This window comes from Aspergillus vadensis, assembly GCF_003184925.1.
Source record: "Aspergillus vadensis CBS 113365 unplaced genomic scaffold BO88scaffold_31, whole genome shotgun sequence".
NCBI lineage: Eukaryota > Fungi > Ascomycota > Eurotiomycetes > Eurotiales > Aspergillaceae > Aspergillus > Aspergillus vadensis.
The window spans coordinates 1-28,000 of record NW_020292069.1 but is presented as its reverse complement, the minus strand read 5'-3'; the positions used below and the strand labels follow the sequence as shown (position 1 = coordinate 28,000).

At 43.1% G+C, this 28,000-nt stretch overlaps 6 protein-coding genes across 6 annotated transcripts; 3 read left to right on the top strand and 3 right to left on the bottom strand.

Annotated features, from left to right (window-relative positions):
- Positions 1-346: 346 nt before the first annotated feature.
- BO88DRAFT_397423 (putative sugar hydrolase) lies at positions 347-3,008 on the bottom strand. The gene is made up of 3 exons (XM_025705280.1): positions 2,923-3,008; positions 1,322-2,832; positions 347-1,248 (listed from the first exon to the last, which is right to left on the bottom strand). The coding sequence occupies exons 1-3, from the start codon at positions 2,936-2,938 to the stop codon at positions 436-438; spliced, it is 2,340 nt and encodes a 779-aa protein (XP_025558064.1). The 5' UTR covers positions 2,939-3,008; the 3' UTR covers positions 347-435.
- Positions 3,009-7,095: 4,087 nt separating this feature from the next.
- BO88DRAFT_429626 (uncharacterized protein) lies at positions 7,096-8,358 on the bottom strand (the record flags this gene model as incomplete). The annotated part of the gene is made up of 2 exons (XM_025709173.1): positions 7,096-8,233; positions 8,291-8,358. 2 exons carry the CDS (start codon positions 8,356-8,358, stop codon positions 7,096-7,098), a joined length of 1,206 nt encoding a protein of 401 aa, XP_025558063.1.
- Positions 8,359-9,879: 1,521 nt separating this feature from the next.
- Positions 9,880-10,636, top strand: BO88DRAFT_180525 (uncharacterized protein). The gene has a single exon (XM_025701734.1). It carries the CDS (start codon positions 9,949-9,951, stop codon positions 10,504-10,506), a length of 558 nt encoding a protein of 185 aa, XP_025558062.1. The 5' UTR covers positions 9,880-9,948; the 3' UTR covers positions 10,507-10,636.
- A 628-nt stretch (positions 10,637-11,264) lies between these two features.
- BO88DRAFT_351344 (uncharacterized protein) lies at positions 11,265-12,394 on the top strand (the record flags this gene model as incomplete). The annotated part of the gene is made up of 3 exons (XM_025703536.1): positions 11,265-11,320; positions 11,537-11,800; positions 11,863-12,394. The coding sequence occupies 3 exons, from the start codon at positions 11,265-11,267 to the stop codon at positions 12,392-12,394; spliced, it is 852 nt and encodes a 283-aa protein (XP_025558061.1).
- A 2,201-nt stretch (positions 12,395-14,595) lies between these two features.
- On the top strand, positions 14,596-15,560 carry BO88DRAFT_491484 (uncharacterized protein). Its single transcript, XM_025712861.1, has 3 exons — positions 14,596-14,702; positions 14,751-14,917; positions 14,989-15,560. The coding sequence occupies exons 1-3, from the start codon at positions 14,649-14,651 to the stop codon at positions 15,227-15,229; spliced, it is 462 nt and encodes a 153-aa protein (XP_025558060.1). The 5' UTR covers positions 14,596-14,648; the 3' UTR covers positions 15,230-15,560.
- Positions 15,561-18,973: 3,413 nt separating this feature from the next.
- BO88DRAFT_397415 (C2H2-type zinc finger protein) lies at positions 18,974-20,128 on the bottom strand (the record flags this gene model as incomplete). The annotated part of the gene is made up of 4 exons (XM_025705279.1): positions 20,062-20,128; positions 19,776-19,967; positions 19,645-19,724; positions 18,974-19,595 (listed from the first exon to the last, which is right to left on the bottom strand). The coding sequence occupies exons 1-4, from the start codon at positions 20,113-20,115 to the stop codon at positions 18,974-18,976; spliced, it is 948 nt and encodes a 315-aa protein (XP_025558059.1). The 5' UTR covers positions 20,116-20,128.
- Positions 20,129-28,000: the final 7,872 nt, after the last annotated feature.

The window sequence follows — 28,000 nt, the reverse complement described above, 5'->3', positions numbered from 1 at the left end:
TTCTTTTCCGCTGTAGAGTGTGCCCGAATATATATTCTCGGATGACCGAATTGAACCGACAGGCCAGCGCCAGCACCAGCCCTATGCACTAGTCTGGCGGTCCGTTGGTAAGTTGGTAAGAAATTGGGGATTCAAGCACCCTACCGTGGAGAACAATGGGTACTTGCTTGTGGTACTTATATGATTGCTAGCCGTTTTAGTATCGTTATGTAAACACACGTGGGAAAATAAACGACGCGCCAGCTCTCCTACTGGACGGACAATGGCGGCTGAGAATACGAAGACAACTATAGGTCAAATGGGAAGAGTCCTGTTCTGAACAAAGCAATGGAATATAAAATCCTGTGCGGATTTGACTTGTCATTTGAATTCCACCACTAAATTTTCAGAAAGTATGCTATAAGACGATGACGAGCGACAAGAGTCAAAGCCCCATCATTCAATTCTCCTGACCGTCACATCACCCCTGAAGCACTCCAACCCCTTCAGGGAGCCATCGTCCTGCACAGTCAACGTGCCAACCTCTTTCCCCGAGGCGTCCACAACTGTCGCGCAGTCGCCCTGTTTCGTCTGGTACAGCCTGACCTCAGGCGCTTCGCACCAGTCATACGCGAACCCTCCCTCCCCTTGCTCCTTGCCCATTACTATCACCGCCCCCTCGCGCACGTATATGGGAAGCGTGCCGAAACCATGCTTTTCACGGCGCCACCCTGGCCCAGAGACTACTTTCTTCTCGTCCCACAGGCTAGTCCACTGACCTTCTGGCAGGTAGAACTCGACCTCACCGTGTTCGGTGAAGACGGGCGCGACGAGCAGATTTTCGCCGACAAAGAACTGCCGGTCACACGCAGCCCACGCGGTCGGATCATGCGGGAATTCAAGTGCTGTGGCGCGCAGGCTGAGCGGCCAGCCCATGCGCGTGCTGTGCACGGCCTGTGTATACAGGTAGGGCATAAGGCGCCGTTTAAGTCGGACGAATGTACGCAACACCGCCGTCGAGCCCTGCGGCCCTGCATCGTCATTGTCAATGAGCCAGGGAACACGATACGAGTCAGACCCGTGCAGGCGCGAATGGGAGCACAGCAGCCCGAATGCCACCCACCGCTTGTAGATCCAGGGTGGCGGCGTACCCTCGAACCCGCCAATGTCGCAGGACCAGAAGCTGAAGCTCGACAGGCCGATTGAGAGACCTCCACGTACGGACTCGGCGAGAGCCGCGGGGGTAGATTCGCAGTCGCCCCCCCAACACTGTGAGTTGCGTTAGCACATAGATACAGAATCTGACGAGGTAATATAATGGTCCAAGTAGCAGGGTGCTTACCAAGGGGAAGCGCTGTACACCGGCACATGCGCTGCGGGCGAACAGGACGGCCTGTCCATCCCCGTACCTCCGCGTCAGGGCATTGTATACGATTTTGTTATAGATAAAAGCGTAGTAATTATGCATGCGCGCTGGGTCGACACTCTCATCATGCCACTTGACGCCCTTCGTCGGTATGCGCTCCCCAAAATCAGTCTTGATAGAATCAATGCCCACGTCAAACAACCGCTCCAGACAGCCTTCATACCACCTGACGGCCTCCGGGTTGGTGAAGTCAACGAGCCCCATGCCGGTCTGCCAGAGGTCCCACTGCCAGACATCACCGTTGGTGCGTTTGAGAAGATAGCCCTTTTCGGCAGCCTCCAGAAACACTGGAGAGGCCTGTCCTAGGTACGGGTTGATCCAAACACAGACCTTGTTGGTCAGACCCGCGTGCTTGATACGCGCGATGGAGCCCTTGGGGTCCGGGAAGTGATCAGGGGAGAAGACAAAATCACACCAGTGGAATGCGCGCATCCAGAAGGAGTCATAATGGAAGACCTCGACAGGAATCGAACGATCTGACATCTGCTGGAGGAAGTCGGTCACCGTCGCCTCGTCGTAGTTTGTTGTGAAGGATGTCGTCAACCACAGGCCAAAGGACCATGCGGGGACCATGGGTGCGCGGCCAGTCAAGACTGAGTATTTTGTCAAGACCTCCTTGGGCGATGGACCGTAGATAATATACCATTTGAGCCGCTGGCCCTCGACACTGGTCTGCACTCGGCAACATCTCTCACTACCTATCTCCAGGTCGACTTTTTCCGGAGTGTCGATAAAGACGCCGTAGCCCTTGGAGCTCATCCAAAAGCTGACATTCTTGTACGCCTGGTCCGAGCTGGTGCCGCCATCCTCGTTCCAGATCTCGACATGCTGACCCAGGCGGTTGAATGGCCCGAAGCGTTCACCGAGTCCGTGGACAGACTCGCCGATGTCAAGCTCAGTCTGCGTGAAGATGTAGTGCTTCCTGCTTCCGGACTGACCTTGCACGAGATTCTCAACCTGCTTCCCATTGCTGATCGGCGGGTCGTACGCCAGGCCAACGCTACGGTTGAGTAGACTGGTGATTTCCCGGTCGTAGTCGTCCGAAGAGTGAAAGCGGATCGAGAAATCGTGCTGGTCTGGACTGACAGTTACGCTCAGTGCGCCCGACTTCAGTGTAGTTCCTCTCTCGGACTTGGAGATGCCAATGCGCTCCTCACTGAGTTTGGGCCCCTCGCCATCTGGAAACAACTCGAAGTCAGGCGTACCTTTCCTGGCACCAAGCCAGTGTTGGACTTCCAGAGAGATTACACCGTCGAAGTGCGACTCGAGGTTGATGTGCAGGGTGCTGAGGTTCAGGGTGTTGCCGCGCGAGAAGATGTGGCGGGTCGGACAGAGCAGATTCAGCGAGCGGTTGTCAGGCGAAGCGTTGATAGAGTAGATATCCTCGGCATATTGAAGCGACTTGGAGGGGTCGACCAGCCACATTCCTGAAGTCTGTAGTTAGCACCTACTTCACTATACCCTTCAGTCGAGGATGATCTTTTGCTCAAGCTCCTCTGACAAGGTCCGCTACTCACCATCGCGGAACCGCATGTTTGCCGATTCAACTGTAATTTTCTTCTGGCGTCAGTGAGTGCAGAAGACCTTCAGACACGTATCAAATTATCCAGGCAATCGTGGTTAGCAAATGGAACTCACCTCTCGATGAAGGGGCCAGCTTTATAGCCCTGCCCGGGTAAATAGGCATTCTCATAACTCCGCATATTACATGATATCTCTTTACCCAGTTTAACGGATGTATCGTCGACCGATCCGGGGATTTAGGCTAGTGTGTCTGCCAAGAAACCGTATATATTAAAGCGGGGTGCCTCCCGGTTGGTTATATTGGGCATGGTCAGACGGAGTTCACAAGTGCTCCGACAGGCTCCAACCTGGTCCCCCCTCGACATTAGCCAGATAGACCACACCCAATCTGCCACCCACGCCATCACGCATCTTTTCGTATACCGAGCGGGGTCATGATCGAGCAAAAACATATCTTTGGCGACCAAATAGTCTTGTCCAATTCTGGCCGAAAGGGTGTGCTGTTCCTTGCAGTCATTATGGCTGGATCTGCACTATACTAGATAGCAGGTCTAATTGTAACAGGAGCTAGCAAGCCAATTAAAAATATTAGAAAGAGAAGAAAAAGAAGGAAAAAAAGAAAAATATGATAAAATAACCTGGCTGTGATGGCAAGCGACGTGACATAGCATATAATCTAGTATATAATATAGTTTTTACTTACTTTATAGATCATATATAATTTTATTTATTAATTTTATTTACTTTATCTTATTTATTTATTTTTATTATTTATATGTATTTTTTATAGTCCTTTTCTTTCTTCTCTCATATTAAAAATTCTAATTTAAATATATTAAATATAATTATCTAATTAGTTTTTATATAATATTAAATATTACAGCTAATTACTCTTTTTTTTAAATGATATTATAAATGGCTAGTTATCTAGCAGGATTATTAATATCTATTTAATATATATTTAATAATATCAAAACAGCTAAGATAAAATAATCTAAATGAATTTTTTAAAAAAATAAATAACTAATAATTCTTTTAAATTATAATAATTATAAAAAAGCCAGGCTAGCTTAGAGTAGCAAACAGCCAGGTCAGGTCAGGTTAATGGCAAGGTTTATACCTGCTGTCAGGTTAATAGTCAGGTTAACAGACATCTAATACCTGGCTATAATTAAATCTTAAAATAAGACAGTTAATTATCTTAATTATTCTTAATACTAAGTTCTATCTGCTATATTATCTTAGATTTTAATATAGATAGAATATATTTAGATTAATCTTCATTTTCTCTTTCTATTTATACTTTTATCAATAAATATATATACAATAAACACCTCGAAGATAGCAGATAATAAAAATAAAATAATTTCAATAAATTTAATTAAAATAATAGTTAAGACCAAGATCCAGATAATAAAAAATTATATAAATTAATAGTATTGTATTATTATAGTAAATATAAGAAATACCAGCTAAATCAGAATTATTTATTAAAGTAAGGCTAAATACTAGCTAGTTAAGATAACAGAAACCACGATTAGTACAGAAGTCTGAATATTTTATAATAAGTTATATTTAATTAAAATTAATAGTATCAACAGAACTGCAGTATTTAGTAAAAATAATAATATCTAGACAGAAACTACAGTAATTATTTATTGAAAAAATAAAATATTTATTTTTAAAAAATATATAATTTAATAAAAAAGAAAATACAAAGACATATAAATTAATAATTATTTATATAATTAAAAATAATAATATACAAAGTCTCCTGGGCAAAATACAGATTTCTAGATAAACTAAACAAATAAAATAATTTAAAATAATATATAATTAAAATAAAGCTATAAATATATATTTATATTATTAATTTATATTATAAAAATGATTTTTTTTTAGAAATCTGATTTCTATCACCACCCAAGGTAATTTTAGATTAATTAAATTAAAATAAAATAAAATATATTATATTCTTTTTTCAATTATCTTTAAAATCAAGAAAATTAGTCTTATACTAATTATTAAAAAAATATAAATAATTAAAATAAATAATTATTAACCTGAGTATATCTTACCTGTATTGAAATTTAAAAAAATATAGTAGGTAAGTTTTAGTATTAAGAATAATTAAAATAATTAATTATCTTATTTTTAACTATTCTGCAGTTAGATATAAAGCAATCTTATACCTAACTGTTAACCTGACGGCAGTGTATAAATTTTTCCATTAACCTACCCTACCCTGGCCGTTAACCACTCTATATAATAGTATCAAGCAGATATCTTTTATATGGGATAGTAGGATGGGCCGTTCAACCGTTGTTTATATTATTAGTTGTAGAAATACTGATGATTAAGAGGATCCTTGGTAATACTGCTCAGATAAAAAACCTTCTAAGCTATCTTAGATATTTAGTAAGATCTGCCAACGCATAATTTCTTGGGAGTATATGAGTAATGTTTACAACCGAGTGCATCTTATGCTATGTACCGGGAGTGGAATATGCTGAAAAATAAATAAGAAAAAGAAAACTGCTCTTTCTGATCTAGATTAAAGCAAAGGCTTAAACGAAGCGAAGATTAACTGTTGATGAAAGAAAACAGAGAGCGATGTAATGTATGGGCAGGTAGAATCTATAGCTTAATTTGATCTCGAGGGCTGGATTAAGATTTTCCGGCCCCGTAGCTGTGGTGTTCTTAAATGATAATATATTAAATATTTCAAAAACCATATTCTAGCTGTCAGGAAGCTCGTGCATATTGTCTATAGTTTTATTTTAAGGGTATTTTCTTTGATATAAAGGAATTGTACTACACGCTGGAATTGATGTGATGTTTCATGGAAGTCTTTTCTATCGGATTGCGAACTGTCTATTCAGTTGTATGACCCGGCAAAATCATCTGAATGCTGATAGTTACCTGGAAGTTGTATATAGAAAATGTGACTAGGACTGTTTCGGTTTGTGTATGTCTTGTGTTACCAGTTTAATAACTTGAAAGTACTGGTTGTTCCGCTGGCTGTTGATGGGTTCAGTTGATGCCTACTACCTCTATGTATCCCATTTTAGAGCTATCATCGGTTGAAGTAACTTTTGGTACTTTGATGGAATGCTTTAGCGTAGCCTTCTCGCCCGGGACTCCATAGCATGGAAATGAATTCTTATGGGGAGTGGCTAATGATCTATGCTGCTCTGAGTCATAGGACATACTCGACTGCAGACTGGTCGGATGGTATAGCGCGTTCTCGCAGATGGTACTGCTGGTAGGTGAAATGGTGTGCAAAGACTGGAACAGGACCCGCGACTGTGTGGTCGAAATCACGTGAGTCAGGCAGTATGACAGGGTACAAGTCCGGGTCGTCCCTCAATCCTAGGATATTTATAAGCATCCCACGTCTTGGCGGATTTGGGTGTCTGCGGTTGCTATTGATTCTTCATAGCGGGCTGCTTCTCTAACCCAACTTCGACCTGAATACACTTTCGGCGGACGGATCAACAATGGAAGCAGTGCGCCGGATAAAATTCCAAATTCTTTACTAGCAAGTGCAGCAGACTTCTCTCTACGTGGCAAAATGCTCATAGGAATGCAAACAATGAGCTGGTGAAGATAACGGTTTCATCTAGTTCTCAAGTGCTTAACATGCAATCCCACGGTCAGTCGCGAGTATATCTGGTAGCCAACCTCACAAAACAGATAACAGTAACTCCCTTTGTGCCTTCGTACTAAGTCATTATGATGCAGCGAAAAAGGATTGAAGGAAAAAAGTTTCTTTCACCCTGTATTTTTAATCCTGACAATCTCTTCTGTGCAAGCTGCAAGGATCGATACATGAAGTTGCTGTTTATGGGAAGAAATAAACTTACCTTCAGAGAGTTCCCTGGAGCTTGACCGGTCTAGTCGGGACGATGCGCTCCACCCCCCCGGAGAATCAAGTACGAAGCTCTCGGGATTGAAGGCCCAGCTAACGAGAAAAGTTAGGGAGTTAGATAGCATTCACGCTATGGGTCACCTGGTTAAACGCACTCAGAGTATCATATTCCCTCATACACACGACACCTGGCAAGCCATAATTTACCACCAAAGAGGAACAATAGCAGACAAAGGTGGAAGTATAAATAGTAAATACAGGATAGAACAATCAAACAACAAGTAACAAGCAAAATTTAGTGTACTAATGGACTGACGGGAATATCTTCCATAGGAAAAAGCCCATCAAACACTGTTTCGAATTCTGGCAGTTTGCTGCCGCTACTGAGTCCAAACTCGAACCGGCTGAATCCTTCATAATCGGAATCCATGTGGTGCTCCTGCCTCTGCCCCATGCTCTCGTCCTTGTTCAGATCTAGGCCACAGAGACCCGGGCTCTGGCCCGTCGATGTGGGGGACTGAGGTGTGCTGGACGTCGAGCATAAATCCGGCGTCATCACAGGCTCTGTGGTCTCCATCGACATTCCTGGCGAAGAGTTGTTCTGAGGCGGGTTGGCCAGGCTCAATGTCTGCAATGCTCGGTCGGAATCAGAGCGAGCACAAGTTTGCTGGTACATCGGGTGGACCTGTCGATTTGCCGAGGACAGAGACATTATTGTCGTTGGAGGCACTGTAGCACCACTGCTCAATACCGTGTGAGTTTCAAGCATATGGAAAGGCATTGTGTGAGCGGGGATGACCGGTGCTGAGCTCATGCGGTCCCAAAACTGGCGGACTAACATGGTGTTCATCTCACCCATTGTGGCGGCTGGAACCTGCGCCGGCCACCTTAGTCCGCCCACGGCCTGGGTGAAGTATGATGACAGTTGGCCCGACGGCGCGAGGACGACGCTGCGATACGATGGCGACTTGACATTCCCGCTGTATGTGGGTGGAGGGGCCCCATAGGTACTCTGGTGGGGGCCCAATGAATTGGTCACCAGTTCGGTGCGCATCCCCTCGGAGACGGAGGCACGCAGCCCAGACAGGTCCAGACTAATCTTGCGGATGCCGTTGAGAGAGACCGGGGAATTGAGGCGGGAACGGCTAGCCCGACGCTGGTGCAGGGCACTCGGGCGGTCCTCCGCAAAAGTGGCTATGAGGTTGTGGTAGAACTCGATCTGCAGCTGCATCAACTGAGCGTGCAGCATGCGGTTGACTTTGTCCTGGTAGCGGCCATCGACCTCTTCGTACATGGCCTCCTGTTCAACGATGTCCCGGCTGATTAGGAGAGCCTTGCCAGTCCGCTGCTTGTGCAGCCTGGAGGCCCGGTTGGCCGATTCCACGCGAGCATCTAAGCTGCGGTCCTTGCGGCGGGAGGCGGCTATGAAGGCACTGTCCTCGTCAGTGGGTTCGCAGGAGGAGAAGAGAAGTGTCTTGATAGCAGCCTACCGTTCCTGGTTCTCCTCCTTTGTCCGGGCATGAGGGCAAACGTCAACATCGATGGCGGGGGAGCCCATTGTGAGTGGATGGAGCGAACTGTGGCGGGTAAGCAGTGTGGTGTACGTATGGACTGGCATGGGTAAGCAGTGAGACGAGAAGATGCTGCCGGATCACCAGTAATGGAGGGAAGGAGAATGTTTTACCACGCCCTTGTACACATAGGATGCGAGCACATAAAAGTAAAGGGTGTAAGACGGGGGCTAAAGCTAGATAAAACGGCAGTCAATGAGGGGCACTCAGAAGTCTAGGAAAGCTAGCACCGAGGGTGGTCTGAGCAGCGAAGTTAGCTGTCGGGTCACAGCAGTTCAGCCAGCCAAGGGCCGAGCCTAGACGAGGTGCAGTATCGCCTGGTGAAGGAAGAGAAACTCTTGGAATGGATGGCCGAGGATTGAGTAGTAACGAGGCCTTCTTTCTCGGCAGAATATGTAATACGACTTCTTGAGGGTGCTATCTGCCGCACGGCTTAGAACATAGGCTGTGATTATCAGCCCGGGTGATTCATGAGCAGTTCCCTGCAGTTCCCATCATTAGCCACTAGCAAGCCAAGTATGTCTGGATCTCCTTACCAGGGCATGAGAAAACATGCACAAAATAAGCAGTTAAGACTACCCGGGATTAGTGAAATTGCCACGAGAGGCAAAAGAAGGGGCTCAGGGGATGGCAATGGCAGTAGATGCCGAGATAACAAAAAAAATCTCAATGAACAAAGAATAATAGGAAAAATAAAATCATGACGAGTTAGTTACTTTACTTAGTGGCTCTGTGCGCTGGAAAGGGCAAGTGAATAGACGGCCATGGGATATGGACATGAATGGATATTCGGTACCGAGGCAAGGCAAGAAGTATGATATTCCTGGGTCTGAGGCGTTAGCTACCAACCTATTTACTACTAGCGGTGATTGGGTGGTGGTCCTATGGATTGGGTTGGGGGTGATGGTTGGGGTGGGGCGTGGGTTGGGGGGCAATTATTGGCCTGATCATCTGGGGAGCATTTTATATTGAAACATAGGTGAGGTATCTAGATATTGATAGTATTTATCTTGTTAGATTGAGTATGAAGGGGGCAAAGCTTGCTCATAGGCAAGCAAATCAGTAGTTCAAATACCTGGGCAGTATATTCCGTGGTATTTAGCAGTGAAGCTGACAATCTCACGCTATAGACGAGTGGACTACTATCCAATAATCAAGCGAGATAGGCTCATCCAGACAAGCTGTGTAGAGAAATTCCCACATTAGGACATGTTGAGGACGATGAGATCCGCTTTGCCCGGCTGACTGTCATCCCGTTGCTAATCGGCCGAAGAGAGGTACATTACAGAAGTGACATAAAGTTCTAGCAGGTGGTGGAGATCGATGATCACAGTGGAGGAGGGTCAAGATCATCTCAGATCGATCGAGGTTTACGAGTAGCGCGTACGGCCGGATTGCGGATGAGAACCCGCGCAATTGTTACCCTCCCTCATACGGTAACGATCAATGCTGTCGACCAATGATGTCGTGGAATCCGCCTTGGCCAGTCTCTAAACGAGTTTAGTCTGCTCGTGAAGGCACTACCGGAGTTTAAGTCACTCGCATGTACTTCCCTCTGCTGGTTGGTCGGACTCACAATGCATCAGGTCCGAGTGCAGGTACCTGCTCGGTACTTCCAGCCACTCATCCTGACAAGATCGATCGTTGTCCACGATCACGGGGATATTTCTTCCCCGATTCTTTTTTCGCTTCGTGCACATCTTCTCCCCTCTTCTCTCATCGTCTTGAGTTCTTGTCTCCTTGTTTTTAATTGCTTCCATTTGATTTATTACTTCTCCCTTCCGATTGCGGCCACCTTTCAAAGGATTGTTCAAGTCCGCTGCTTGTCCTCCCTTGCTAGACGCCATCTGAGTTTCGCTCTCCCACGGAATCCATTCACTTCCCATGTCCTAGAGCTGGCTCTGCAAGCACACTGCGCCTGTTGCTGGTCCCATGGGTCAACACCCTCCTACTTTCTGGTCGGCCCTTGTTTGGGCGACCCGGACTTGTCCCGGCGCTGGATGCCTCGTCGAACACATCACCCCTTGGCACCGGGAGAAAGTGGATGCTGGTGTACAGCTCTGGCCCGTCTGGTTGCTGAGCCAAGGCCTGCCCGTCCATGTCGGAGACCGCGATGGTGTCAATCACGACAATGATGCGCATCCGCAACGATAGTCAAATAGCATTGTAGCCCACCAGGACCCATCAATCTGGAAAACAAATGTAAGGATCTAGGGTGTCTCTCATCCATATGTCCGTAAGCTTGCTTGAAGGTATCCTCTATGTGGAAATAGATAGGCCGTCCGGCCGCGCGCGGAACATGAGTTACGTTAGCAACAGTATGGTAACCTCAAGAACTTCCATATACGTGTCCACTTCTGTACACCGACCAAAGGCTTTAGTCAATCACCTGTCATGACTGAGCAGCTCTTATCTAGAAGCGCTTATCGGTGGATTCAAAAAAGAAGCCATTGTATGAAAAGATCAACCAGTCATGGGCAGGCCACTATACGGTATTACTCTCTATTACTGTCACGCGCTTTTTGTGCGACGCCTAAGAGAGCACATGCACCGGATGGCGCTTCCGCCCGGCATGACAACAGTAGATGTGATCAACAAGCCGTCGTATGCCCGCTAATATATTGGTTGCACCTAACATATCGAGGGGAAAAAAAAGCGAACAAAAGCTTAAATCAGGGGTTTAATTTTTTACCACTTATGCTAGGTAGATGATAGCACTCAGGCTGCACATGAGTGGGTAAACAAGTCAGCAGGCACAGCCTCCAGGTGCCCACAGCACATATCAATCCCAAGATCATTTAGTATTGGTGGTAAACGGATTTCTTATCGGTAGATAGATATCCGGAGGAATGCAGGGCAACTTTCCTCACCAATGCACCCAGAGTGTCCAACTATGAACGATACCCCAGAAATATACCCGCTTGGCAGGGACAAGGCTGAGTCCAGTCGGTTAGTTTGGAATACCCTCGATCGTTATGGCAAAGTACTTCAAAAACCCACAAGGCTCAATGCACAACACAAATTTCTTATCGACGTTGTCGACTGCCTCATCGATAGCGCAATACCACTTGACAATATCTCCACCGTTGCCGATGTCGGAACTGGAACTGGGTGCGTCTACTTCCATGGCTGTATGAAAGCTCCACCCTGATTTATGGACATAAGAATATGCCTTGTTGAAGCCCGGGATTCCTTGAACACCAAACGCTTCTCCCCAGACCGCTGCTTCCACGGTTTTGATATATCTTCTACCCAGTTTCATTTATCCCTTCCCGCAGGGATTGGGTTCTCAGTGCAGGATATCTTGAACTCGTTCCCAGTCGAGCATCATAATCGTTATGACTTGGTATATGTTAAGATGCTTGTTACAGCAATTAAAAATACCGAGTATCGGGATGCCGTGAAGATTCAGTTGACAATGTTAAGTATGTACTGGCTCTCTTTCCCTTTTCGTTTTGAAGACACGGTATCAATGGTAACTAAATTCCCAGAACCCGGTGGCTCCGTTCCATTGGGTTAAGCTCGACTGCTCTGCCCTCCCAAATTTCTAAGGATTCCCAAAATCCTAGCTCGGCTATTATAGTATCCTCATGGCTGAGATTCTTTCAGCTGAATGGAGTCAGTGAATCTGCTCCGTCCATAATAGAGGACGCATATGACGATTCAGGGCTGGTGGATATCGTTAACACGTCCTTTTCCCTGGATGGACGTGGCGAGGACCTAAAAGCTAAGGCGCAGAAATGGCAGATGCAGGCCTTTCTGGCGGACACAGAAACGATTATGCTAGAAATCGGGTTGGAAGGCGATTCTGAGGAGGCGCAACAGAGAGCTGAGGAAGCGAATAGAAATCTGGGTACTCATTTCGCTGAAGGTGGTGTTGTGGGATTCTGCTTTGGCAGTGTAGTTGGTCGGAAAATGGTCTCATATGCCCTGATAAAGGATATTTTAGGACATCTTACACTGGAACCGGCTGGCTCACGCGCTGTAAGGGTGGCTCTTATGGTCTTATTCCGACATCAATAAGATGAATCAGAAGTTAATAGCTTTCATGTGATGCCTGGATGATTCTTAGAGACTATCCCTGTAGCTGTTTCATGAGAATCGTAGTTTGTACTCAAATTGAGTAATGTTCAATCGGGATGTGCTTGTGATAGAACGGATAGATTTAAAGTGACCAAGGTCATCGGGATGACGTATTTCAGTGGCTATCATGGTCGTGAGGTCATCGATAGTGATCCTACCCCTTTCCGTCGCGTATAAGATAGTGATCCCTTACGATGTAGTACTGAACCCCCAAAGATTAGTCTATTATGTGGATTTAGGCTACTTTTGTCAATGATAAACGAATCTACAGTGCGTTTTGGTTGATTCCTTACCTAGTTAACAGGCTTTCTACTCTCACAAGTACATCGTATCACACTACCATACTGTAGTCTGGAAGATTAATTCTACTATACTGAATAGCAAGAAATTCAGTTAATAGAATTTAATAATATATTGAAAACTGCTATATATCTGTTGCACCAACCCCCAGTAAATTAAGAAACTATGAGATATATATCATAATAATATCAACAATAATAAATGTATCCAGAAAATGGAAAGCCACTCAAGCTCCAGCTATATTTATATGGGCTTTTCGGACCTCCCGAGAGTGAACCTTTTGACTACACGCGAAGATAGCTGCCCTAACATGGACTTTGACAACTCAAGTTGGAACAGCACTGAACTTGCAGTTCAATTTCAGAGGCCATGTCAGTAACCCATGGGCTACAAAAGAAAAGACATAGAGGAAAACTAGGGAACCAGGCTGTCCCTGGACCTCCGTCCTATCAGAACAGAGACTATCCATCTATAATATACGCGTCCCTGTTTTACTATTATTTTTTAGCATGCACTACTCCCTCAACAGATTCCTTTTTATAAGCCCAGACGGATAGTGACTAAGGTATTATATACCAGTCTGAAATTAGTAGTGAAATGAAGTAACTGTAACTTACAACCAACTGTCTTGGTTAGTAAAGTTGTTATCTCGGAAGCTTCCGGCACGATTAGAAAAGACTTCGGCCGAGACACTCAGATCTCTGATTGACCTTTGACCTTTGCGGCTATCCCTTAAATCGGAGTGCAAACGAACTAACTACACTCCATCAGTCTCCCGAGGCGGCAGCGACCGCAATAACCAGAAAAGTTGACTTTCGTTGATTTACGAGAAATTCCGCCTGAATAGAAGTGGATGTTCAAACAGGCCAGGTTAGTCAGATCTAACAAAGCATCCCAAAGTAGCGACAGGAGATTCTAGCAGCTTATAGCAAAATTTTTGGTAAAAGCTACCTATGCTGCAACTTTTTCGAGATCACCGCACTTTCAGAGTAGTACTACAGAATAATCATGCCAGCTTTGTCCAGACAATAAGATTGAGACCACGAGAAGACATATAACAGATTAGTATATGTGTCTTTGTGGTGGCTTCTCGGCTCGAGGAATCCGACTTTGGCGGTTTGTCTTCGGTCAATTTAATTTTAGTCCGGTGAGTTTGATGATATTAGATGCGTGTGGATTCAGCCTGCAATGGAATAGCACTCAGATCTGTAGTCCATCTTTTCCGGGTTGTTAGAATAGTCACGGACCGCAAGTTGAGTTGGCCGGTATTGAAGTACATAAACCCCCACATAACTTACCAGCTTATAATTGTGGCGCAGACACAGCCTCCAAACACTGCGGAGTATGTGCGGGTGCATGCGCGCAGCAATACGCTTGTGACTAAGTTCGCCGCTAACTGACGAGATATTAGTACCAGTAGTATCCACTCTCTTCCTTTCGACCAATAACATGCTTTTTGGTCTACATTAAAAATCTCGAGGAAAACGCAGATCGAATGCTCTGTAGCAATACCTAGAATCTATATGTCTCGCATCACATTGAATTCAGCAGTACAGTAAAACTTTCTCAGACCAATTTCGTGTAAGCTTTGTGTGGCACGAGAAGACCATATTTTGGGAAAGACGAAAATCTGCGGAGACTTCGAGGTCCCTGGAATTAGAAGGGGAACTGAGGCATGCACTATTCTACGATGCAAGGCTGCGTCGCACGGATGCCGCAGTCATTGTGCATAACGCCACCTACGGCCCGTGCGCGTGCTAGCCTAATTCCTCAAAGAATACTACTTATGGCTTTTGGTTTCCGGTGGTTGCCTGTAGCCCACTCTCTTCTTAGATCACTTGCTGATAAAAGTGGTAGCTGGCTTGAAGTAGGGTATTGGATCATACTCGTACCAATGTCGAATAATCCAAGTGAAAGTGGCACAAACAACACTCAATCGAGCGAAGAGGTATGCAACACAATGCCCACGAACATACACGTGCTGATCAAATCATAGGTCACACAATTCAATGCAAGCAACCTACACCATATGGGAGTAGCAGAAGTCGTTCATGTTCGTCAAGGCCAAACCGAAGTCCGCAGCAATCGCTTCCAGGACGACACCGTACTCGCCTTCCAAACCAATTCAAATGTAGGACATTCGGTCCAATCTGGCGATGCAGAGTAAGTCTTCATGTCATGTTACAGCAATTTAGCATAGGAGAGGGACAACAACATCTGACCTAGGACAACAGAAGCTATTGTACATTGTTCAACAATATCCCTGAAAATCAACTAGGGCACGCCTGCCATTGTCATAAGGACACTGAAATCGATAATACCTCATTTTTATTCAATGGAGATATAGTGGATGGTAGTGAGCCTTCGTTAGTAAGGAAACATCACCTCCAAGGTGGCTCTGTTAGGAACCATAGCAAATTCGTTAATGGGGATCTGGATCGGGAAGCCTTTCTGGCTTTTTTCTGCCAGCAATGACAGTATAGGCAGGTGATGAGCCCGTCCCGAGCAGGCGATTTCATCGTGCTTTCTAGTATCATATTGAAGGTTGTGTTTTATTTTCTATAACAGCTATTGCTTTATGTGCTATATGTACCAACATATATAGCCATGATTGTTAGCCACAAAGCCCTTCCATCATGTCCTTGAATATTCCATAAGAGACAATGAGATCTCTCATCATAATATAATGGAAAGTAGCATCTCCCAGTATCATTCTATTACAGAGCAGGCGCTCATAGCGTGTCGCTTTCCTAAATAGGCTGGAGGAAACTTAGTTGGAAGCAAAATAACATCACATGTACCAAACAAGAGCAAATTCAAATAAGACGAGGAAAAGCCTTCCAAATGTATCTAGAAGGATAGCATGATCAAATAACTATAAATATAAACTAGAAACCATAGAACAACAAAACCGGGGAAATTAACTATAAAGACGCATATTAGCGAGCACATACGTCAAGTTTATAGAGTCCGATTGGCAGCCAAGATGCTATTATTGTGGACACACACCAAGATGGCACTTTTCCATTTAAAGTTGTACCATCGGAATTCGTCTTGTCATCGGCCGAAAGCAAGGACGGAGAGTCCCTCACTAACTGGCGGAGTAGTATCGTATGTAAAGGCAACCGTTGTACTTAAATGTACCTGCCCTTTTCAATGGGAGACAGTTTATCAGGGGCCTCGCTGAGGTGGCTTGAGCCTGGGCTTGGCGTCCTGATCGTTCCCAATACCGCATTATTTTTACTGCTGACGCAGTCAATTCCCCTCCCCTAATTCAACAACTCTCCCCTTTTTTTTTTCTAAACTGACAGGAAGTGCCCAGTGCAGGTCATCTTGATAATTACCCATGAAAGGCTGCCTCCGCTACCAGCAATACATATACTTACGAGTGTTTATAAAATAAATTGGCAATTCAGCTTCCTTTTAAGAGATACGCTATATTTAACCTTTTATCATGACACCACTAAGTTTCTGGTTTTGTATGTTACCAATTACTTTATATATTAATACATAACTTCAAGAACTGAAAATTATATATTACTGATTTCGTTACAGGGTAGGCTATCCGACCGTGATGGCCGCGCAATAGTGGGTTTCGCTATGGCGCACACTAAGCATGGCGGGATAGTCAGCCCATCAAAAGCGTAGCAACTGAACCTAAACCCAGCCGAAGGCTGGCCAGCAGTGGTCGCCGGCAAGCTCCACCTGAACCCAAGAAAATGAAATAGTTCCCACCCCTCGAAGCAACCGAACTATGTACGATTCAGCGCCGCGCCTACCTCGGCCGAAGACAATGATGATACCTAGTTTACGAGAACCATGCGCAATGGGGATGGAAACACATATACTGAACTAGCTCTTCTTATATCACCGAGAAAGTACAAGTTGCAGCACGTATTAGCACAGAAATTTCAAATATATGGTCTGATTGCCGCCCCATAATTGGCTAAGATGGTCAGGCTATGAATGATTCGGTGGACGAATCGGGAAAAACACTAAAAAGGTCGAATCTGGTTCACCGAGTCCCCACAGAAGCTTTAATCCGGGAATGAACAAAACAGGGAATCGAAAAAGTTAGTATGGAAGCGATGTGCAAGAGCTAGGTCTAGATCGAATATCTCATGACCCAGAAAGAGATATGCGCTTGGAAAAATCCGTCTCACTGGAGATCTAGATGGACTTATGGGATGCAGCCGAGTGGATGGCGGACCCATCCTGGGACGGAAGTTCATCGGGCTTCAGAACCTACCAGGTACTCCGTAGGAGAAGACGTGATGCCACGGCCGCCAAGAGTTTTGCCACCAGGCTTGATCATTCAATGGATGAGTCAAATGTGGATTCTGCATGGGACTTCATGACCAGCGCCATTGCTATCAAAGAAGAAGCCTAGGCGCGTCGACTGCAATAGAGAATATCCGAATGGGGCGGACATCCCTGAGCCCCAGATCATCATGAAATGCAATATCCAAAACCGTGCATTTGCATTTCCCGGATCAGGTACATTGTATCGGAATTACCTGCACAAGCTCCCTTAGGGATAGGGGTTAAGACACAGTTGTGGGTAGAGCGAGGCTCAGCAATTCAATCAAGAAAAGACACATTTTCATTTATTCACTAGCAAATATGTCGGACTTCAGGGGATTGATTCAGCCGATGATTACCACCCCCGAAAATGATTACGACCTTGAAAACATTAGTATTGCAGTGTATGCCACTGAAATGTGGTATACATCCATGCGCAGTATCATTTTTTTCGGTTTTCATCAACTACAATGGTCGTGTTAGCAGTTCCTCCGTTGACCCCAAGGCGTACCGGTATAGCTCTCTAGAACTAGCAGCGAGCGACATCGTTGCTCAAATTTAAAGACAGAAAGTTAGCGCAGTCTAAATAACTTGCCACAGGGATTTTTGGATGCTGGTATAACCGCAGTCAACTTAGTTCAGCGCGATCAGTAATACCAACATGTCCAGTGCAGAGAAAGCTCGCGCTGGATGTGGCTGGGAACTAAATAGCTGCTCTGTCTCGCTAACAGCCTGGTGGATCTTGCTGCGGACACACGCAGGATGGACGCGATACCGGCATGAAGCAGCACGGCAGCGCACTGTGCTCTTCGGTAAAATGCGCTCGGAGATATGAAGCCTCGCACACCGCGGGTAGGTAACTAGTTAGTTATCAGCTGTCCCAGCTCGTTTGCTGAATCATGCTTGGCCCACTGTGGCCGACAAGGCAGCAAGCCAATAACGAAGCGGTGGCTACCGTGCTGTACGTTCGATCTTACAGCAAGTGGGGCCGGTCGGGCCGATTGCATAGTCGTCTCAAGCCCTGGGAGATTTGATCTGACGATGAAGAGCTCGTATCCAAATGAGCGCCAAGTGGGAGAAGATGCTTTGGGCAAGCAGTAGGCAGGGTTAAAAAGTATCCGGTGTAGGAGCTACATCGGGAGTCCGTATTTGCAGGTAGCTGTACAAAAATACCCGGTCTCTCCCAGCTACTCAGCGTTCTAGGCCAACTCTATCAGAAATGAAAGTCGCCAATCACTCCCAATGTTATTGCTAGCTTGACTACAATGAATATCTAAGAGCATAGAATAACTATCATGCCGCTTATCATTATGCAAATTCTGCGCCATATTATGTACGCTAGGCGTACCGGGACAAGCACAGGAGGTTAAATCGTATCGAAGTATCCAGCACAGCAGGATGAGTGCTTTGCTGAACCTAAAGATCTTGCAAATTCCAGAACCACGCTAGAGGGTGCATGAACAACTATACCACTTGGCCACCAAGGCCTTTATGAAGCATTGAATATATCGAGACGCAAGGCAATATCCTGGCTCACAGAACACGTTAGCGCATGTGCTACACATATACGCCTCCAATCCCGACCGTGTAGGTGGAACAAGCACGTCGTATTGCAGGCCCATTGTCTTAACCTATAACTTAAATCTTATAACTTGCAACCACTTAGTCGAGGTAAAGACAATAACTGTCAACCACAGCAGCATGTATTAGTGGAAGAAAATTAACAGACCGCATTTAACTACGCACGCATCGTACATGAAGTAACAAATCACCCGGGCCTAAGGCGATTTAGAGAATCGCAAATTCAATACTGATAGCGTACATGATTTTTCTGAATCCCAACCCCTTTTGCGGCTTCTATACAGTGAAATCTAAGTCTATAATATGTAACACAAGGGGCGCGATGTTGAAGATCAATTAATAGAGAGGAAACGGCAGCGGAGGAGGTGCCTGGCTAGAATGGGAGTCATGAAAGGCTGCTGGCCTGAAGCAGTCGTTCTCAAATGAATTTGACGGCTCATTATTCCATATCCAGGAAGATCCCCAGTCCACCCCTTGAGGCTGGTTTAGAAGCTGGGCTGACGCGTTGTAGTCACTTTGAGTGTCGGTGAAGATGGACGAATAGTATCTCGCCGTCGAAAGACTAAAGCAGGGTTGCGGAAGCTCCGGTGGTAAGTAGCCCTGGCGGCTAGGATCATGCAACAGTTGTTGCTGCACTAGTTTCATGTAGTGTTTCTGAGCATGCTGTATGTCGACCGGTAATGTATCTATTGTGTGTTGCGCTAATATCGGGCCTGGATATTGTACGGGCACTGACGTTACGTGCAGGCTTTGGTCGGTATCAACATCATGAACAGGTGACGTCGTCTGAGTATTTGAGGGCTGTTGGGCCAAGAGATAATTTTCAATTGAGACCGGAACAGCCATTTGACCACAGAATGGGCAATCCGAGAGCAAGCTGTCTGAATGGAATGTATTCACGGGTTTCGGGGGGTGTGACCGTTGCTGATGTTTGGTTAAAGTCTCCTTGCGGCAGAATCTTCACGATGTTAGAAATCCAGCAGTACTATAAACAGGTAAAGGCTTACGTTTTCTTGCATGTTGGCTCCGGACAGATAAATGGCCTATCGCCTGTATGAATCCTGCGATGACGGGCAAGACTTGATGACTGTGGTGGTTAGAACTCAAGATACTACCGGTGACAGAGAATGGTGCATACGTCAGAAAAGGCTTTGTGGCACCCACCGTGTTCACACACATAAGGCTTCTCCCCCGTATGTGTCCGCAAATGTACCTTCCATGAACTTTTCTGGGTGAAACGTTTATTGCAGTCGTTGAAGGTGCAGAGATACGGCCGTTCGTTGGTGTGTATCCGGCGATGCCTGAGCAGGTCCGCTTTGCGGTTGAACCCCTATTACTGTGAGCGTGGAGGGAACTCACTTTGACATACTGAATATTTATTGAAATAGAAAGTGACATGGAAAGGCATATGAGAGTATCTGTACCTTGATACATTGCTTCCAAGTGCAGTAAAAAACACGTCCACCATTGAATTCCATGGTTGAGAGGATGAGACGCTAAGTCACGGGCACGATATTGGGGAGTTGCCCGATAGTAATTAGTGGCACAGGACAAAAAAAGATGCAATATTCCAGGAGGCTGTTGCGGCAGATGCCAATGAGATAAGAAATCACAGGAACAAACATAATGAGGGAACTAAACTCAATTATATACTCACTTTGGGAGCGACCACAGAAGTAAACATAGAGAAGATGCAGGTGACAGAGCGAGAAGTGGCTCCAAACACGGCAACCAGCTTCGGGAAAGCGAAATGAAATAAAAGAAAGGGACAGGAAACAAGTCGTATCGGGGAACAGGAACGTCCCCGGAGTAATGTCCTGATGCATGTAGCCTCAACAGTAAATCCCGAAGGTATGTATACTCTGGCTGGTTGTGCAACCGACAGTAGACTCATTAACAGACTAAAGGGAGAGGCGCAGTAAAGGGTGGCTGAGAGCCCTATCAGTGATCGCGAAATCTATGTATGGTGTGCGCGTTCCTTATGCATCTGCTCGATGTAGTGTACGCTAGTGGGTTGATCTTCTCTACTTCTTGGGCCAAATTTATCAGCAATCTGTACGATGAATCAACTCGGTGATTACATGCAGTCTCCTAGAAAATGGTCTTGCCAAGTGACAGCAGTTTTGGGCAGATCTAACCGCATGTGGTGTGCTCTGTTAATTCCATTACTCCTGCAATTTAAGCTATATATTGTCTAGTTCTTGTAGACAGCCATAACATACCGCCTGTCTATTTGTAGAGAGTCACGTCACTACCCTGTATGCTGATAAGACCTTAATAACAAAGAGTTATACCATGGTCGCATCTCCTCGAATGTATCTCTCACTTTCAGCCATCCGTGCTACCTGCTTACATCACACGCTTACCGGCTACATAGTTATGCTGTCCCTCCTAACAAGGTCACAAAGAATCTGATAGCTGGCTATCATTCTATTTACACTCAAGCTTCAGCCCCGCGCAACTTCTCCTTTTGTGATATCTCCAATATAACCAAGTCAGAACACCAAGCCTAGTCAGCCCTGCAGCGCCAGTGGCAACACTTATACCTGCCTTCGCTCCGGTGCTTAGTCCAGCATTCGCTTCGATGAAAAGAGAGTGGTATCGCCGACGTTTCGCCGTCGCTTGCATTAGGTTTCGTGCTGCAGGCGGACTATATTATAGTGAGGACTATTTAGCGCAAGAGGATTAGCAAGGTCTTCGCATATCAATAAATCCCGACAGTGGTGGTGTGAATTCACTGTTCCCCAGAACCTTCAAGCCTATCCCTGAAGACAGCTAGCGTAGCCTCCCGCACAGGAAAAAGGCACCATGATTGTGTCTGCAGTACTGGTACTGAGAGATCATGATGTTGTTAATGAATCAATATTTACTTCATGTGTTATCGTGAGGTTCATGGTTGTCCCTACAATTGCTGGATGCCGCACCAGTGGAATGAGCGAATAGCCAGTTCATCGTAATGTATTTCATATATTTCATATTGACTCTTCTTTTGTACTTTCACGTCAGCACAGAGAAAGTAGGTGAAGAATAGCCTACACAAAAGCCGATAGATGTCATTGTCTGGGGCAATTCTTATATGCAGTACTGGTGCTCTCACATTCGGTACACGCTCTGAATTTCCGGCCCCACGATTGTTGTCGTGATATTCTCAGTCGCTGCAGACCACTTCTTCGGTGCTGGTTCGTTTTCTATCGCATGTACCTAGCATGGCCATGAGGAGGTTGCCGAAAAGGCAGAGACAAGAGGCCTAGACAGCAGCAAGTAACAAGAGGAAAGAAAGCTATTTCGGAACCGGATTGGGACGAAAAGAAGGTTGTGATCTGGGAGAGCGAATTAGAAGTTGGCACCTGTTAGGCCCGAAAGAGAAAATGGACGCGACCGTGGAACTTTGGTTATAAGGGTTGCTAACCTGGCTGCGTCCTTAGCGGCTCTCAATGATTCGTTTAGCAGCTGTGCTAAACGGGGGAACAAGGCTGGTTGTAGAATATAATTGGCGACATATTTGTACGTCGTGCAGTTGCTTGTTAGTCAAAGCCACTGGTGACACCCCTATTGCGTATTCAGTGTATAAAGAACAAGAGGTTATTGGCGAACAAGTATTCTCATAAATCTGGGGCCTCGTATTTAACCCGGGGGAAAGTTAGATATTGGAATATCGCACATGAACGCCGAAATTAATTAAGAGGCATATCCTTAAGGGGCCGACTGCATAAGTCTGCTCGCAAGGTCTGCTAGGATGTTTAATAGGCATATTTCTGGATGTGGCTCGAGGTATTACAGTAGAGGTATTACAGTAGCCGTTAGTCACTAAGCGAGGCGAGGAATTTGTCATCTCCCTGGAGCACAATAGTAGACAAGCCTGGGCTGCAAACCTCCTTCTGTTGGGGACCCCGACTCTTCGACGTGACGTGCGTCAAACAGCATCAAGAGCAACACACTTGAGAAGGAAGAAAAAAAAATTGAGATTATAATGTACTCCAGTCTATTTGGAATCAAGCCATGACAGCATGATACATCAATCCTTATGCTCCCGTTCCTATGCCCGGTATTATTATATTTTCTATTGACAGACTCAAAATCTTAGTACTGCGGACGTCTCAGGTCTATTCCACAACTGGCAATCAAGTGCGAGTCCTGGTAGTTTGCCAATACGGAAGCACAGCTTGTATCTTCCGGGTAAAAATACAACGTGGGCCCGAATAAAATTATTTCTCCTTGTTCTATGTATCTTGTGTGAAGGAGAATTACCTTAAACCAGTATTAGTCGCGTTTTTGACAGGTCCCATACTCCTGGATTGTCATGCCCGATGAGACAAAGGAGATGTTGGGTACACCTCATTTAGTCTATGGCATTCTGATTTAGAATTGTGGGGAAGTTGCTTGGATAATGGAGTATTGGAATTTGCGTGGATAAATTGACACATGACTTGGATGGACTTGGACTGACTTTGTAGTTGGGATGAAGAGACTGATTGTCTATGGTAATTTGTTGTTGTGTGCGCAATGTATATTGATTCAGATGCGATTAATATACGCACCATTGTTGTATACTGAGAGTATAGTGTGAGTCGCTGTAAACTGATATGACGTTGGCTAGCCAGAACAGATATATAAAAGTTGAATAAAGGAAATAAGTTTGAAATAGGAAACTCATTACTGTAACTATCATAGCTATAATAGGACTAGTGGCATAATTCATGTTATGGCGCTGGGTGGGCCTGGTGGCTGAGCAGCACTAGTCTGGCCTAAGGCTGCGAGGCTGTAAGAACTCTTAAGTCTGAGTGAGATACACCGTCTTGCCGGATTGGGTCACTACGCAGGCACCGTGACTCAATCACCGCCTTCACTTATTTCAGGCACCGCAGGGCCAGGTCGAACACTAGAGTCAATCCTTGTAGTCTGCTAGATGCTAGGCTCCTCAAGTCTTGGTGCTTCAGTACTAACATACCAGTTCGTTACTAGTAGCCACCCATCACGTCCTGCGGTTTATCATGATGTATGGCCATTGTTCCTCTTCACTACCAAAATTTGCAATCCCGGGGAACCTGGAAAAATCTAGTGAAACTGAACAAAGCATTTGGAATGGCCAAGGAGTAACGGGTCTGCTTCCCTTCGCTTGTCCTCCTCTCCTTCGGCCCGTCCCCAGTGGTTTAATCTATGGTTGATTGCGTCTAAAAGAGCGACTGGCACTAACGAAAGAATTGAAATGGGTACAAGAATGGAGTGCCCCCTTCTTAACAGGGCTCCTCCGCTACATTGATCAGGCCATGCCTGGGGGTCGACTTTTACGGCCTACTTCCCTGGAGCCGAGCCTACCTTTTTCGCGAGGGACCAGTTATTCATCATCAGCTGTATGATTTGGGGGTCACGTGTGTATTATTAGGATGTGGACTCGGCTTTTCCGGCTCCGAACACCTTTCTCTCATGCCAGCTGTCTATGATAACTATGCTGTCGGATAGAGGGTGTACATGAAGCCAGATTCTATCGATTCTCATGACAAGCAGTCAGCCTTCGCACGATTACTTGTAAAGCTTTGATATTCTTGGGGTATATCTGATCTGAGCGAAGCAAGCAATCCCGAGTTTGCTCCAGGTACCCAAGAGCTCTGTCGCTCTAGATGCATATTAGTAATGCGCCAAGAAACGCACACAAATGCGTACACCCCGTTACACAGGTCCGTACGTCATCAGTTGGTGGTAATGGACCTGCGTCGTTTCGTTTCGTACCTGGTACGTTTAAGTTTCATTATCCAATTCACAAGGTGGACATTAGAACACAGTCGTATTCTATCATATGAAATATATTATATAATTATAATCTTGATCACAGTAACTGAATAATAATATACTCCGGTTGACCCCGGTAGTTTTGTTAGTATGGTGGAGAGGTGCAGCGGGTTGAATCCTTTCATTTCTGCCGCTTATATGATTATCAATACTTTGAAACGTAAGCGGCAAGCGAGTCGGCCACATAAGCGAGTCGGCCACCTCCGCTAGTAGTATATCAATATTCTGATTTATATACAAAAATGAAGCTTTTTGAACACCTATTTCAACGTTTAACAGGGCCAAGTCTCAAGATACTGCTCGATTAGAGCATCTAGTACGTATACATCCTACATAGAAGGCGCCGGATGGCGTGGTTAATCCTGACTAGGGCCTGTATCACCAGCTTGTTCTTCTGACACTTTAGCATGGTTGAAAGCCTCGAGCACTTCTTGTACGGTGAAGCTATTCAAAACATTCTTTTAGTATTGATTACGTTTCTGCTTGGTGGTTCGTCTTTCAAGAGCTTCACTCAAGTAGAACTGTATGATTCAAAGCAACCTCCGCGCCTTTGAAAATATGCTATAAGGCTGATTATATTGGTGTAGTTAACATATCTTACTGTTGAAGTAATTAAGCCAATGTGCACTCGTACTTATTAATTACTTTAAATACATTAGTGTTTTTGTAAAAATTAAAGAAGAAGATATACTTTGATTACACAGATAGCTAGTTTTCTTAAAGATTATATTTTAAAGTATCTTACTTAGATCTAGAGAAACAAGATCTAATTCTTTAAAAGCACTTAATATATTTACTATAGTAGATACTTAAGTTTGAGCCTTCGGGTATATATCAAAAAAGTTAATCTATTTAATGTAATAATCTTTGAGCCAGGCTTCACTAACCTCTTGTTATGGGACAAGTCCCTACTGGGAGACTCGGCCACCCAGCCTCGTAACCGCCTGCTGACTAACTAACACACATATAAAATCTCAGATATCCTGAGACTCTTATTTAAACACCAGCTATTTCTTCTTATCTAACAGATAACATACTCTTGGAACCAAGAAGTAATTTTTAACATTAGGAATAGCTCTTTTAAATAATCCACGGAATAGAGCCCGACCGTGTAGCTAATAAAATAAACAGAATAGAATAGAATAATAAAATAATAAATAATATAATATAATCATAATTCCTTACCGACCTTATAAGCAGGTTAGAAGGAGCAGAATAATAAATAATAAAATAATAAAATCTCTACCAGCAAGCCTAACAGAACGAATGTGAATAACTTAATTAATATATTAATAAGTTACAGAATATTATTAATATACAAGCTATAAATAATATATCTTACAGTATTATTATTTTTTTTTAATATATAATTCTATAACCAAGACCCTTATATCCTGAAGTTAAATTATTTAATAAATAAAATAAATAAAATTATCCAGGATTTAAAATATACCTGTAGTTTAAATTTCTTATAAATATAATTATATACTCTAATGATATATCCTGAGTAGTCTATGTATTCGGATAACTGGAAGACAGCGCGGAAAGAAAAATCCTGTTATAATACTAGATTATAAATAATACAGCCATCTATAAAAAGATAATAAAGGAACTTAACAAGGCTTATAAAAATAAAGACTAGAAAATAAAAGTCTTAAAGAAATTATATTTTTTCTAATAAAATAGTAGGAACTTTAAAGACTTTCTAGGAGACTTTAATATTATTCTGATCCAAGCAGGCAGTGTAGTATAAAAAAATATTTTTAAGATTACAGTACTAGAAAATTCAATTAATTATATATTATTATAGATTACTGTTGGCCTGGAGAAGAGCTTCAGTTATGAAAAATATTATAATTAACTCCAGTAATATAGTTATAATATAAAATAGATAGTAATCAAAGAAAAATATTAAAATTATTAATAATATATACAGGCCTAGAACCCTCGTGTAATTCTTACAGATAATATAAGAGATATCATGGATTAGGAATATACTATTTTAGTAGTAGATAATAAAAAACAGAAATATATAATTAGACTTAAAGATTTAATTTAATATAATTCTTATCCTATAAAATAAATCTTGACCAGAGAATTATAATAAAAAAAAGAAGCAGGTCTCTATTTTTATTACAGAGAAGATAGATACCTGATTAGAGATTATTACTAGAGGCCTGTATTCTGATTTTTAGTCTGAGCAGTTTCTGTAGACCATAAAAAAGAGATCTCAGACAGTAAATAAGATAAAAACCAGGAAAATGTTAGGGGTTGCCCCTTGGTTCCAAGAGTATGTCGCCTGTTGGACAAGAAGGAATAGCTGGTGTTTAAATAAAAATCTCAGGATATCCGAGGTTTTGTATATATATTAATTAGTCAGTAGGCAGTTATAAGACTGGATAATTAAATCTTTTAATAAAGATTTATTTTATAATATTACTTCCCTCCTCTTTCAGCGTGGTATTAGGTCGGGATATAAGTATACTCATAGACTGAGGAACTTAGATTTTTATATTTTTTTTTTATATTTTTATTACTCTTCTGTCTGTATTCTTGTTACTATTATAACTTTAATCTTTTTATTTTTTATCTGTAATTCTCTGAGTATTATATTTTATTTAGTTTACTTAACTTTATATAGATATTTGAGTTTTATAGAGAATTACTTTTCTTTATAATTTCTTTTTTTATTATTTATTCAGTGTAGCTTTCACTCCTATTATAGTAAGATTATATTTTTTAATATAGGCCTATATAATATCAATCCTCTAGTTATATGACTGGTCTAGATTTTTGTATATAAAAAAGATTTTTTTTTTTTTTTTTTTTTTTTTTTTTTTTTATCTATAAGTAGAGGTCTTCTTTATCTGGACCGGGCATTAGACTAGTCTAGATTAAAGACAGATATATATAAAAATATAGACTTGTTAAGATTAGAGATTAATATATATAAGAATATAGACTTACTAATATTTAGATAAATTAAAAGTAGAAAAAATAATTTTTTTTTTCTTTTTCTTTTTCTTCTCATTTCTCAGTGGTTGATTCTAGTATTATATACAGATAATCTTATTAATCTTAGTATTCTAGTTTATCTTATTATTTCTAGTACTTTATCTCAGCTTGTCTTTAGTCATGGCTGTGCTACTGGTAGGTCTATATAATTATATAGATTTTAATACTCCAGCTTACTTTATTATTTCTAGTATTATTTAATAAAGTAAGAGATATTTTTCTCTTTTTTTATTTTTTACAGGATCCGCGCTTTCTGCTTTATCTAGATTAAATAAATAAAATATATTTATTTTCTTACTTCTTCTTGAGTCTGTAGTTTTACTTTATTTATATTTTATAAGTAAAAAATATATTTTTTTTTTTTTATTTTTTTTACTGCTTTTATTTTTCTTATTTTTTTTATTTTTTTTATTTCTCTCACTTCTTTCACTTACTTTTTTAGATTGCATTTACTTATTTTAGTAATTTATAATTTAATAAAATATATAAGAAAGTTTTTTTTTTTTTTTTTTTTTTTTTTTTTTTTTTTTTTTTTTTTTTTTTTTTTTTTTTTTTTTTTTT

Bases quoted from the DNA above. Each gene is read 5' to 3' on its own strand.
- BO88DRAFT_180525 (XM_025701734.1), top strand. From the start codon at position 9,949: ATGCATCAGGTCCGAGTGCAGGTACCTGCTCGGTACTTCCAGCCACTC.
- BO88DRAFT_491484 (XM_025712861.1), top strand. From the start codon at position 14,649: ATGTCGAATAATCCAAGTGAAAGTGGCACAAACAACACTCAATCGAGC. The intron at 14,703-14,750 runs GTATGCAACACA...ATCAAATCATAG, and splicing joins ACACTCAATCGAGCGAAGAG to GTCACACAATTCAATGCAAG. The intron at 14,918-14,988 runs GTAAGTCTTCAT...CTAGGACAACAG, and splicing joins GTCCAATCTGGCGATGCAGA to AAGCTATTGTACATTGTTCA.
- BO88DRAFT_397423 (XM_025705280.1), bottom strand. The intron at 1,249-1,321 runs GTAAGCACCCTG...CGCAACTCACAG, and splicing joins GTGTACAGCGCTTCCCCTTG to TGTTGGGGGGGCGACTGCGA.